The sequence below is a fragment of the Pipistrellus hanaki genome (assembly GCF_964339955.1).
Source record: "Pipistrellus hanaki genome assembly, chromosome: 1".
Taxonomy (NCBI): domain Eukaryota; kingdom Metazoa; phylum Chordata; class Mammalia; order Chiroptera; family Vespertilionidae; genus Pipistrellus; species Pipistrellus hanaki.
Window position 1 is genome coordinate 156,376,279 of NC_140503.1, and position 14,458 is coordinate 156,390,736.

Below are 14,458 nucleotides of genomic sequence, written 5' to 3' on the forward strand. Positions count from 1 at the left end.
TACATTAGCTCTTCTATCTAGGCCCAAGTGAGTGTTGCCTAGCTCTTTCTTTGTCTCTGAGACTTGAAGGAAATGCTTGTCTTATTTAATGTTTCCCATTGAGCTTCATTGTTAGGGCTCAGGTAGCACAAATCTCTCGTCTGTGTTGGGGAATCATGATATGTGTGTGTCATAAAGAACAAGAACAGATGCATTAGGAGCTGTACACACTCATACCCCACTGTTTCCGCACAAGTCCATCGCCTTGAACCTCTCTTATGAATTCAACTTCTTTAGTGTGAGTTCCTTTCCAAGGGGCTTCACATAATAGTCACAGAATAGACTTCTGAGATGTCTGTCCCTCCAACAATGCCTAAATATGTCTAAATTCTAAAATGAACCCATCTCAGCTGGAAATAAAAATATGCCACTTACCCATTTTCTTGCAGCTCTTAAGTTTTTGCTTAATTCGAGAATTATGAAACCTATAAACTGGAAAGAAAAATAGATATGCTAGATATTGTCTTTTCTAACTTAGGTCAAGAAAGGTTAAATATCTACCTTGTCTTATGGCTTTTTATACAATACACTGGAATAACTAAAAAAAAAATTAGTTGTACCATTTTCTAAATCAAGGCAAAATTGATGTTCCCTAAAGGCAGTCAGATTCTCCAAGAAACTTTTAAATGTTTTTTTTCTGGTAGCCTATATAATAGAACATTTAGAAGTGCAACATTCTTTTAAGTAAGACCTTTGCTTAATCATAAGATTTATTTGACCATGAAATCTGCAACATTTCCTTAATTTAAAAAAATATATATTTTATTGATATTTTATAGAGAGAAAGGGAGAAAGATAGAGTTAGAAACATTGATGAGAGAGATACATTGATCAGCTGCCTCCTGAACACCTCCCACTGGGATGTGCCCCCAACCAAGGTACACGCCCTTCACCGGAACCGAACCTGGGAGCTTTCAGTCCGCAGGTCGATGTTCTATCCACTGAGCCAAACCAGTTAGGGCAGCATTTCCTTAATTTTTATTGTTGGCCCTTTTGTAACTGTACAACATTTCTCTTTTTTCATTTTTAAAATCATATTTATTGGGGTGACATTGGTTAATAACATGTACAATTCTATGATACATCATCTGTATATTGCATTGTGTACCCACCATATAAAGTCAAATCTTCTTTTAAATGTTCCTCATTATTTAGCCCACTACTCAATGAACCTTTATGTTCTGAGCATCTACGATGAATAAGGAACTTTATGGAAAACAAAGATCAGGAAGAAAGAGGTCCTCTCTCCAGGAACTTAAAGTCTAGGAGGAAAGACAACATATGAAGACAACTAATTGCAGAAACTTTTATGTTTTCCTCTCTATTGTATCTCTAACATCTAGAATAGTTCTGCATTAGTTTCCTAGGGCCGGTGGAACAAGTTACCACTAATGAGGTAGCTTAAAACAACAGAAATTTATTCTCTCACAGTTTTTGTGGCTGTTAAGTCCAAAATCAAGATGTCGGTGGGCTTGTTCCCTTTGGGAGGATCTGAGAAAAAATGTGTTCCATGCACCTCTCCTTGCTCTTGGCACTGCTGACCTTGTAGGTGCAACACTCCAGACGCTGCCTCCATTGTCACATGGCCTTCTTTGTATATCAATGTCTCTGTTTCTCTTTGTCCTCAAATTCCCCTCACCTTATAAGGACACGGGTCATTGGGTTTAGGGCTCCCACTTGATCCAGGATGCCTGCATATTTGCACATGAAAGGATCCTAATTCCATAAATTCACAGGTTGCAGGTAAACATTAATTGGGGAAAGATACTGTCAATAAACCTACTACCATAGGTAGCACGTAACAGCCAGTCGATAAATACTTGTTCAATAAAGAAATCGTATCATATTAAAGAAAAAATGTTATCAGAGAGGCAGCAATTTCAAAACATCCCATTGGTGTTCTTGGGTCACACTGGGCCTCGTGCCCTCTGGACTCAGCGCGTGATCCTCCCTTCCCCCGCCCCCGCCCCCGCCCCTTCGCGAGGGACCCGTCACCTAGGAAACCAGCCGCGCGTCCAGGCAGCCCACCCGGAAGCAGGTTTCATGGCAGCGGCAAAGAAAACAGATGGGCTGTTGGTGGGGGCCGTGGACCAGGGCACCAGCTCGACGCGCTTCTTGGTTTTCGACTCCAAGACCGCCGAGCTCCTCTGCTATCACCAGGTGGAGATCGAGCAGGAGTTCCCTAAGGAAGGATGGGTGGAGGAGAACCCTAAGGAGATCCTGCAGTCCGTTTACGAGTGCGTAGAGAAAGGCTGCGAGAAGCTCCAGGAGCTCAACATCAACATCGCCAGCATCAAGGCGATCGGCATCACCAACCAGCGGGAGACCACGGTGGTCTGGGACAAGCTGACCGGGGAGCCGCTCTACAACGCCCTGGTGTGGCTCGACCTCCGAACGCAGTCTACCGTTGAGAGCCTCAGCAAGCGCATCCCGGGCAACAACAACTTCGTCAAGGCCAAGACGGGCCTGCCCCTGAGCACCTACTTCAGCGCCGTGAAGGTCCGCTGGCTGCTGGACAACGTGCCGGGCGTGCGGCAGGCGGCCGAGGAGGGCCGGGCGCTCTTCGGCACCGTCGACTCCTGGCTCATCTGGAACCTGACGGGCGGCGCGGAGGGCGGCGTCCACTGCACCGACGTGACCAACGCCAGCAGGACGATGCTGTTCAACATCCACTCCCTGCAGTGGGACAAGGAGCTCTGCGAGTTCTTCGGGGTCCCCATGAGCATCCTCCCCAACGTGCGGAGCTGCTCCGAGATCTACGGCCTGATGAGGCGGGGGACCCTGGGCGGGGTGCCCATCTCCGGCTGCCTCGGGGACCAGTCGGCCGCGCTGGTGGGGCAGATGTGCTTCCAGGACGGGCAGGCCAAGAACACGTACGGCACCGGCTGCTTCCTGCTGTGCAACACGGGCAGCAAGTGCGTGTTCTCGGAGCACGGCCTGCTCACCACCGTGGGCTACAAGCTGGGCCGGGACAAGCCCGTGTGCTACGCCCTGGAGGGCTCGGTGGCCATCGCGGGCGCCCTGGTGCGCTGGCTGCGGGACAACCTCGGCATCATCAAGTCCATGGAGGAGATGGAGGAGCTCGCCCAGGAGGTGGGCACCTCCTACGGCTGCTACTTCGTCCCCGCCTTCTCGGGGCTGTACGCGCCTTACTGGGACCCCAGTGCCAGGGGCATCATCTGCGGGCTCACCCAGTTCACCAACAAGAGCCACCTGGCCTTCGCCGCCCTGGAGGCCGTGTGCTTCCAAACCCGGGAGATCCTGGACGCCATGAACCGCGACTGCGGCATCCCGCTCAGCCACCTGCAGGTGGACGGGGGGATGACCAACAACAAGATCCTCATGCAGCTGCAGGCGGACATCCTGTGCATCCCCGTGGTGAAGCCCTCCATGCCCGAGATCACCGCCCTGGGCGCCGCCATGGCCGCGGGCACCGCCGAAGGGGTCGGGGTGTGGAGCCTGGACCCCGCGGAGCTGTCGTCCTCCATCATGGAAAGGTTCGAGCCCCAGATCAACGCCGAGGAGAGCGAGGTCCGCTACTCCATCTGGAAGAAGGCCGTGAGGAAGTCCATGGGCTGGGCGACCATGGAGGCCGCGGAAGGCGGCGACCCCAGCATCTTCAGCAGCCTGCCCCTGGGCTTTTTTGTAGTGAGTAGCATGGTCATGTTGATCGGGGCGAGGTACATCTCGGGCATCCCCTAAACTGAGGCCACGCCGCCGCGGATGCCAGCAGCGCCAGCTCTGTGTCTAAGGAGAGACTCCAGCGATTCTGCCTCTTCTTAATGGGATGACAACCATTCGTAGACTCTGGTTTTATGTAGGAGCCACTTGCTGCATGACCCCCTCCCCCCTCCCCCAAAGTACACCTGTGGCTCAAAATAAATAAAGAATATCCAGCAGAAAGGAGAAAAAAAATCACATTGGTGTTTCTGACTAGTTTTTAAAGTTCTCCATAGTTTTCTTAACCTTATAAATAAGTCCTCTCTCTCTCTCTCTCTCTCTCTCTCTCTCTCTCTCTCTGCTCAAACATAAAAACTTATTTGTCAATTGGTCTAATTGCCTCCCTGACCTTCCTGTTCCCATTATTCCTGATCTCCTACTTACATATGTGCAAGACTTATTACTGCTCACTCAGGTTCATTTGAGTATGCTACATCTTTAGCTTCTATGTGGACTTCTCTTATTTATTTTTAAATATTATGATCTGAATGTGTCCTCCCAAAATCCATATGTTGAGTCCTAACTCCCCACCCCCCACCCCCAAGTGATACTAGGAGGTAGGGCCTCCAGAAGGCGGTTAATTCATATGGGTGGCAAGCTTGTGAAAGGGATTAGCTTATAAATGAGCTTTCAGAGAGATCCCTTAACTCTTCCACCAGGTGAGACCACAGTGGGAAGAAATTTACCATAAATCAGAAAGAGTGTTTCTCACTTGACCAGAACTCTGAGAAATATATTTCTGTTGTTTATAAGCTATACAGCCTATGATATTTTGTTATAGAACCCAAACCATGCTAAGACATTGTCCAAGGCCTATTAAGATGTTATCTCTTTCAAGATTACCTCATGCCTCCACATATTTCTCTAAACTTCTAAAAAAACAATTGCATTTTTTCCTGTACCGCTTGAAACTTGTTACCTATTTAGGTGTAACTATTCCCACACTCAGTAGCTTACAACAACAGCAGGATGGCCTCACCTACATGTCTGACAAGTGGTACTGGTGTTGGTTAGAGCATCTTCATCTTTCTCCATTGGCCCCTCATCCTCTGGCTGGCTAGACCAATTTCCTTCTGTGTCAGTCCCAGGGCAGATTGTATGGTAGAAGCTGCAATGCCCCTCAAGATGTAGACTCCAGAACTCAACATAGCATCATTTCCACCGTATTCTAGGTCATAATTAGTCACAAGAGAAGCCTTGACTCAAAGGTCATGGAAATAGTCTCCATCTCTTGGTGAGCGAGCAGCAAAGTCACACTGCAGAGAAGAATGGGAGGAGAAGAGAAAAAAAGGCTGTAGTTGTCTTTGAAAACAATACTTGGGATATAATGACACTCTCTATTATTGCTCTCCAATCACATGTGTTTGGCGTGATTAGTTACCAAATTCTGATATATGTTCCTTGAAATTAAAATTCAAAACATAGTTTTCTTTAAATTTCTTAAATGCTTAATACAGAACTGGGCATATATTGTTCTTTCAATTAATATAATGTTCATTATATAGCACTTTGCTAAACACTTCTAAGTAGGTAAAGTCATTTAATTCTAAGTATGTTATGTAATTTAATTTTTACAATGGCTGTATGAGAGAGGTCTATTTTTAGCCCCATTTTACAAAGAAGGAAACTAAGGCAAGTTATGGTTAAATGTTTTCTCAGGGTCCACAACTGCCAAGTCTTAAGTTAATAATCAAACCCAGGCACTCTGGTTCCAGGTTGCATGTTCTTAAGCAGTATTCTTTATTTGTATTAATATTATAATGATACAAATTACCATCATTATTCTTATACCTGTGCCAACATATATAACTTAAAACTAAGAAAATATTTTCACACCATTGGTGTGATAAATAGAAAAGACAACTGATATATTTTTAGACAGCAAGGGTTTGTATAAAATACCAAGTTATTTTTGAAGAAAACATAGACAAATCTAATAATCAGATTTCTAAAGTTAAACCTCTTTTTTTGTTCTTTATTTTAATTTTTTATCTTTCAATTATAGTTGACATTCGATATTGCATTAGTTCCAGATATATAGCATAGTAGTTAGACAATTATATAACTTACAAAGTGATCCTCTGATAAGTCTAGTACACACCTTAAGCCCCTCTTTTCTTTCTCTCTTCCTGGTCCTCTAAAATCTCCCACAATGATGTGAACACTGGACATTTTTTTTTTTTTTGGTGTATTTACAGGACAAGCTTCCAGTTAGTCATATCCTCAGTAAACAATGTCTTATCTGCATTTTGGTAATATCCTCCTGCTGTTCACATTAGCAGAGATTAGCACATGTCACAAATGAGACCCATACCCATGTGGGAAAGTTAACATGCCACCATTTGTCTTCTCTGTAACCCATTTGCCCTTAGTTACAAGCAGGATTTAAGATGAGACTAAAGGAGATTGAATCCATCAATTACTGCTTCTGGGAAAACCTCCAAAGTGTATGCATTTACAGTATGAAGTATGACCATTTTTTTAATTTTATTTTATTGATTTTACACAGAGAGGAATTGAGAGGGACAGAGAGCTAGAAACGTCGATAGAGAAACATCGACCAGCCACCTCTTGCACACCCCCCACAGGGGATGTGCCCGCAACCAAGGTACATGCCCTTGACCAGAATAGAACCCGGGACCTTTCAGCCCATAGGCCGATGCTCTATCTCCTGAGCCAAACCAGTCCCGGCAAGTATGACCATTTTTAATGCATCTATATACTAGGTATGCTGTGTATGAAAAACTTGAGATGGTAGGAAACCCAGAAAATGTAATACTTCTGTATCTTCTTATTTTGCAGGTATTCAGTATGACATGTGTTTTTCAAGGAAAGCATAGTTTTGCGATGCTAGATATCTTTTTAATAAATATTCTATTTTTTCTGTTGCTTCTAAATAACTGTGACCACCCTGGAGCAGTTTTCCTTGTGATTTTTCACCTCTAAGCAAGGAAATATGTAGAAAACAACATTCAAGTTCAATGCATGGCATGGACTATTGAGAATCTAGACATTATCTATTTGATGGTACTCTAAGCCATGGGATTACTCAAGCAGACAAAAATCTCTTGACAAACTAAAGGAACTGGGAAGAACCTTTATTTTTAAAATATATTTTTATTAATTTCAGAGAGGAAGGGAAAGGGAGTGATAGAATCATTAACAATGAGAGAGAATCGTTGATCAGCACCTCCTGCATTTCCCCTACTGGGTATTAAACCTGAAACCTGGGCATGTGCCCTGACTGGGAATTAAACCATGACCTTCTGGTTCATAGGCTGAAGCTCAACCACTGAACAACATCAACTAGAATTGAAGAGCCTTTGGAATTTATGGCAAAAAGTAGGTAAATGTCTTTCTGACATGGTCAGGATGTTGTCTAAGTCTCTTGGTATGGTGTAGGTGATGTTCTCAATAAAATCAGAATCTTCCAGAGGATAAGTTCCGGTACCAGTAACAAGGTACAGATAATTTAGAAAACAAAGAAACCGTGGCCAAAGGAAGAAACATGATTTTTTTTAACCTTATATTCATGCAAATCATGATCCTATTTTGGGGAGGGTGAACAATTTTTCATGGTAATCATGTAATGAGAACATAACTTTATTGAATACTTTGTTATATATACCACAGTCATTTAAGAGATATGTGAAGAGTGAGAATAAAATCTTTTATTTAATGAGTTTATAACTAGTTGGGGATAAGCAAGACACTGAGCAAATTAAAAATCAATAAAAGGAAATGTCTAAAGAATTTGTAAATTGAATGGTGTAAGAGTACTATAAATTCAATATTAGTATAAAATCTTATAGGAATACCTACTTTTTAAATCATGTATTTAATATTTGCAAGCATAACATGGAATATTCCCAAGAGAAATAAACATTTAAAATTTAGCTTTACCATTAGAGGTCTTACTTAATCTCTTTACTCTTAACTAACAGCATCTTGATTACAACTGTGACTCGGTATCCACATGGTCTAAAAACCTACATACAATCCCTGGGGAGGTGTTCCTGACTCTGCTCTTAACCCAGCTAATAGAAAGGGTTGATTGAAAATAACTAAAACCATAATATGTAATGGGGATTATATGTGGTTTTCTTCTTTTATGTTAATTTATTATATGTTGTTATATACTACTCTATCATATCTATTAAGCCAGAAATAATATATTCGCTATATGTTCCTTAAAGGCAGAGGATGTGTTTTGTTACCACCCAGAATCTAGAGCTTTTAAGTATACTGGTTAAATAAACAAACAAAAGGATAAGTGGGCTTCTAATATTAACTCCTCTCCAAGGAACATATTTATGCCCGTAGCCACTTGTTCTGGTGCAATACAGTTTCCCGTTTTTGTGTGCTGACTAATTTTTATTGATCCCCTAGCATGTGGCCCAACTGCTCTTGTCTCACACCATTCAGTGCTGGGTTATTGATTTCCTACATTGGGACTCATAATTATTTGCAGAAAATTCTAGTCTTTGCTGATGTGCTTCTTCAAAGTTTGCTTTAAATATAGAACCATTATCAGTTCACTGTGAAGGAGGCTCTGTTACTTTCCAGTATTTTCTATAGCAAAGTTTGTTTGCTTGCTTGCTTTTTTGTAACTGCAAGTCAATACTCATCAGAGGATTAAGAAATTAATCCAGTGGGTTGGGACTAGCTATTTTGGAAAATAAAAAGGAGAAGGAAAGAGAGGAGAGGAGAGTGGGAATGGGAGAGGAAGGCAATATGAATATTTCCTTATAGAAAATTTTGTATTTCTTACTTAGGACCATAGCAAAAATAAAATAAATAAATAAATAAATAAATAAATAAATAAATAAATAAATTAAATTAAAATTTGAAAGCCATTGTCTATCACCACTCTCCATCAATAACTTTTAGCCATGGGATGATTTATTTTACTATTTGTATGACTTCATAACTTTGGCTTATTTAATTTGAGTTTATTGAGTCCAGTTTTTCTGAATTCTGCTTATTTGCAGCAATGTCACATTTGTATCTTTTTTGTTTTTTTTGTTTTTACAAAAATAACTTCCAGAATATGACCACTTTGAGAATGATCTCCTGAGTTGTACAGGCCACCTCGATGGAGAAGCTCAGATAATTTGCTGTATAGTATTTAATAGATGAATGACACTAACCCTGGACAGGTGACAGAGTAAATATATTGTGCTAGATTATCTCTGCCCTTGTGCATAAGCCTAACCAGTGTCTACTTGCTATCAGCTGGGCTAGGAGTCTGAGCATTTGCAGCATCCTATAAAACTGGAAGGTGTCTAAAGATGAGATGATCAATTCAGCATTATATGTCAAAGCTTGTAGAGCTTTACATTAAGTTAAATTAAAATCAGTTGTTCCTTTTGGAACTAAACAGCAGGTTCTCCTGAGCTCCCAAGAAAAAGATCCCCAGTGAGCTGCATCTGACAAGTTTATGTGCTGAAATGTGCTTAAAATGTGACTCTGAAGTGACCTTATAAAAAATTTTGTACTTCTTACTTAGGACCTTACCCAAAAAGGTGGTGGTGGGGTGCTATTTACTGAAGTGTTGGGGTCTTATAATTACTGAGATGTTAAGAATTTTGACTCAAAGAGCATGAAATTCTGAAGAGACAAATACACCTATTTTGGTTTGATACTGTGGGTTTCAGATCCTGGCGCTGGAAACAATCCTCCCCACAAGCCTAGCTCCATGGAACAGTGTTGCTCCTTAAAGATTTTGAAAATGGAAAAAAAAAAAAATACTGCCAACTTTCTTTTATTGACAAAAAATGTTTTATTAAGTGAAACAAAAGGATTCAAATAAAAGATCAAGTTGACCTCTCCCTGTGGTGATATACAGGTTGAGCATTCCTCTGGCTCCATGTCTTCTCAGAACCACTGCCCCTTACTGCTACCCGTAAATCATCCAAAGTAAATGTTCAGAGCACCTACATGCGCACAGTGCTAGGGGCCTGCATCTGCTCTCAAGGATCTTGCTCTCTAGTATGGGATATAGATACTATTAATAAGTAATAAATAAGTAAACCACTATATACTTACAAATAAATACTAAGAAGTAGGGTAACCATGGTGCTAAGAAAATAACAGCAGAGAATGGAGGTTACTGTGAATGATTCACAATGGATTATATTTAACCTGAAATCTGAATGATAAGAAGCCACCTATATGAAGGTGGAAGAGGAATCATGGGGAAGGGGGTTCCAGACAAGAACTGAAAGAACTGAAGCAGACACCACATGAATGGCTGGGCCAACCACTGGGGAGGGTGGAAGGACAGGAAACTAGAAGAACAGGTAGGAGGTGGTAATTCAGGGCCTAATAGGATCTGGCAAGAAATTTGGATTTTTATTCTATTGATAAGTGCAATGGCAAGCCATTAAAAGGCTTTTAGCAGGAGGAAAATCTGGTAAGACTGACATTTTTAAAAGCCCACATTCAGTGAGTGGTGGTGAATGGGTTGGAGATAGGGACAAATGACCAAGAAGGACCACAGGGAGGCCACTCAGGCAATTTTAGTATCTAGAAGAGAGATGATGATGACTGGGCCTGGAGCTATGGTGGAAGAAATGGGCAAATGACTTTGAAAGTAAACTGCCTGGACTCTGTGATAAATCATATTTCAAAAAAGAAAACGAAGGGATCAAGAATGGCCCCCCAAATTCTGATTTCAATATTTTGGTAAATGTTTGCTGGTATTCAAAGATAGGAATATCTAGAAGAATCACAGGTTTGTGGAGAGAATCAAAACAGAAATTGGACACAACAGAAAAAATTTCAATGATTGAAGTTATCAGTAAAATTGGAGATAGAAAAGTTTATGATTGATCAAACCTTTGTTATACATGAAGAAATTATTTCACACACAATAATTTTAAGGAAAACTAAAAAGTTCAGAAATGGTTTCAAGTGTACTGTTTATAAAATTGATTAAGGAATTAAACTAGCCTAATGGAGTTTGCTCTGGTAAAAAAAATAAAATAAAATAAAAAAGTTTTCTCTGGGACAGGACAACTTAAGGTTCCTGAGCAACTTCAAGCAAACATGAAAAGTAGGCACTTGGAGAGCAGGGGGAAATCTCTAAAAGGAGCTCTGATGTGATCATGCTGATGTCTCTACTTGCTCCATATAGTTGCCTGGAGCCCCAGCTGCCCCTAAATGGGAAGAAGTGGTCACCAAAAGGAAACTCAACATTTTATTTAATCAAATCACACACACTGTTGCATTGGGCTTGGCAACTCCAATGTGAACTGCTGCCAAGGCAAATTTTTATCCAGATAATCAGCTGTATCTATTGCTACCACATATGCTTCCTGCTTTGTTGTAAACAGAAAAATTACCACAAGGTAGAACAATAGACAATATCAAGAATGGGAAGCAACAGGTATCAGTTGCTCCAATAGTGAGAAGAACCCACAAGAAAGGAAAATTATGTCAATTATAGAGGGAGAGAGAGAGAGAGAGAGAGAGAGAGAGAGAGAGAGAGAGAGAGAGAGAGAGAGAGAGAGAGAGAGAGAGAGAGAGGATGAAGATGTAAGATAAGGGTGCACCTCTCCATTTTAGAAGGGATATCAGTTGGTCGGCATTATGAAGAAAGGAGTTTCAAGGCTGTGTGATTGGTGTGAGGTCAAGGCAAGCAAGAACATGGGCCAGCTGGTGCACTTCAGAACTCACCAGAGAACCAGACTCCCCTGTAGTATGTTAATATCTAGGTTAATATTGATCTCCCCAAACCACAAAGCATCTCTTTTTCAGAGGGGGCAATAAAGCATGTGGACAACTGATCAAAAGGAGCCAGGTGGTGGTTTCAAGCTTGCATTTGACTTATAGCTGAGTAGAAACATTCAATATATTTCCTAACTCTTGCTATGACCACACATGGCCATCCCCATTTTACACATAAGTAAATTGAAAATTACAGAGATTGAGAAATGTGTCCAAGGTTATACAGCTAGGGAAGAGCAGAGGGAGCATTGAATCTAGGTTAATCTGATTTTTATACTGTGATGTTACTAATGAGAATGTGTCTCAAATAAATGAGCTGAGTAAAAAATTGAAAAATCAATGAATTTTCTATGGTTTCTTATTTTAGTAGCCTACTTTGTTTTAATATTAGTAATACCTACCTTCCAATCACTAAAAATATACCACAAATATTTTCTCACTCTTTTTTAAATTAAATTTCAAAGACACATGACCTGTACATTGCATTGTGTGCCCACCACACCATCAAAGTCAAATCATCTTCCTAATATTATTAAAAATTTACAAACACCAAATACATACATGAAAAAACAATTCTATCCAATGGACAAAATACATCAGTCAAGAGAATAAATAAATAGGAAAACATTTTTTTAAATTAGGTGATAGCATGGTTTTTTGACATCTACAATAGAGTATAAAATGTACACATTGCTAATTTTTAGAACTACAGGAAATTTAACACTTATTTTTCAATAATTAAGGATTTCATAAGATGGAAATGAAGAAACTTCAAGATGCTAGCTCCAGGCAATTTATATTTCATTCCTATTAGTCTATTTGCCATCTTCTGAACTCACAATGTACTCTGATGCCTTTCCTCTTGCTCAAGCTCTTTCTTCTCTCTAAGAGTCCATTGTCTGCTTTTTCAAAATTCATGTACCAAAATCTCAGGCACTCACCATGACTGGTCAAATGCAGCCTCTCCCGTGAACATTTCTACTATTATAATAACAGAAGAACATTTCCATTATTTTGGCACCTCATATTACTTTGTAAAACTTTGTATATATTTATATTTATTCCATACAACATTACAAACAGGGTGTGAGGTGCTTTAAATGTATAAAAAGGAGATTGTAAGTAAGTTTTTACAATTGCAAAGAAAACTAAAGCCTGAAAAAACAGAAAAGAAGCAGAGACGGATTATGTTACCTAATATTTAGGCATAGCCATTTAGGATATTTATGCATTAATCCATTTGATTCTTAAAACAGTCCTACAAAGTGGAAAGGGTAGGCATAAGCAACCTAATTTTGCAGATGAGGAAAATTTTAGCTCTCTTTACAAAGAGCTAAAATGATCTTCCCAAGTAAAGATTGGCTGGGATCTGATCTAAATTTCCTAACTTCTAGTCCAGCACTCGGTTTCTAATGCCGGGGTGGGAGAGACCCAAGGAAAGCAGGGATGGCCCACTGGACACCTTTCTGGCCCAACTTGAGTTCAAGTCCCTCTGCTGCTTGCTGACTCCCCAGTGCCCCTGCCAGAGCTCATGTCACCCTGCACTCCTCCACCTCACTCCCATTGAGCCTCATGGAGACTGCTTTCTTAATTAGCATAGCCTTTATTGTGAAAATCACCCATTCCAGTTTTCTGGTCCCTCTGGGGCTAATTCTTGGCCAAATAAGGACAATAATTTAGGATTAGACATCTGTATGTTAAGGCAAATCATGAACCAAAGGTCATAAATATAGGGAATGATGTTTTGGTCTCAATAAAATACAGATCCTTCTCATAATAGGGCTGGCTATACCCAAGGTGTGCTGGGCATGTGAGGGGAGGCACCAGCGGCCTGCAGCAGCTCCCATAAAGGCTTGGTGCCCACCTGTCAGAAAAGGCTGGGTCTTCTTGGCCTCTACTAGTTTGGTTAGATGCCTCTGACTCTGCTTCCAACTCTTCTAGATTTTAGAGAGTTTGTAAAAATTGTGTTTTCTTACAAACTTTTTGCTCTGCATAAATATAACATAAGTAAATAAATATGCTGTTAAAAACCAGTTAGGTACATTGATACAATGAAACACCACTTGGTTTTTAAAAGAAAGAAAATCCCACTTTTTAAAAAAAAAAAATGTATTTTTACTGATTTCACAGAGGAAGGAAGAGGGAGAGAGAGAGAGATAGAAACATCAATGATAAGAGAGAATCATTGTTTGGCTGTCTCCTGTACACGTGCCCTTGTCCGAAATCAAACCTGGGACCTTTCAGTCCGCAAGCCGATGCTCTATCCACAGAGCCAAACTGCCTAGGGTGGTAATTCCACTTTCTATTATACAACAACATGGAGGGACCTGGAGAGCACCAGGCCAAGTGAAATAAGCCAGGCAGAGAAAGATATGCACCACACAACTCACTCATCTGTAGAATCTAATGGACAAAGCAAATCAAAGGACAGAATAGAAAATAAAAAATAAAGCAATTGTGTTCTTTCCAATTGAGACCATATTGTATTCCCCCCCCCCCCGCCCCTTATTATTACCTATCACAGAAATGGCCGTGTAGATGTCTGTCATGATCGTGTCTGCATCTGGTGATGAGATAGCGGATGCCTCTTGCGACAGTGCTCAGTTAGGAAGCTGCCTCTGGCGATAGTAGCTGCCTGTTACAGTAGTAGCTGCCTCACAATCTCGTCCAGCCCAGTAGTTGCTTGTCATGCTTCTTGTCTTGACTGTCCCCTTAATTGGAAAGCCTCTTGAGAGCAGAAGCTATATTTTGTGCATCTTTGTGCCTTTCCCCTTTCGCCCAATGCTAGGCATACTTCATCATAGAGGGTATTCAAAGAGTTCAGCACGTGAGATCATCACATGAGAGCTTGAAACATTCTGAAAACTAGAATAGACAGAAGGATTTTTTTCCAGGAATACTCGCAGATTTTTCTCATTGGAACTAGTATCATTGCTCTCCTGAAAAAGTTATATTGCCTTGAGTGTCC

At 40.9% G+C, this 14,458-nt stretch overlaps 1 protein-coding gene across 1 annotated transcript; it reads left to right on the forward strand.

Moving 5' to 3' along the window:
* Positions 1-2,076: 2,076 nt before the first annotated feature.
* Positions 2,077-3,741, forward strand: LOC311621865 (glycerol kinase-like; the record flags this gene model as incomplete). Its single annotated transcript, XM_084882319.1, has 1 exon — positions 2,077-3,741. The coding sequence occupies exon 1, from the start codon at positions 2,083-2,085 to the stop codon at positions 3,739-3,741; it is 1,659 nt and encodes a 552-aa protein (XP_084738445.1). The 5' UTR covers positions 2,077-2,082.
* Positions 3,742-14,458: the final 10,717 nt, after the last annotated feature.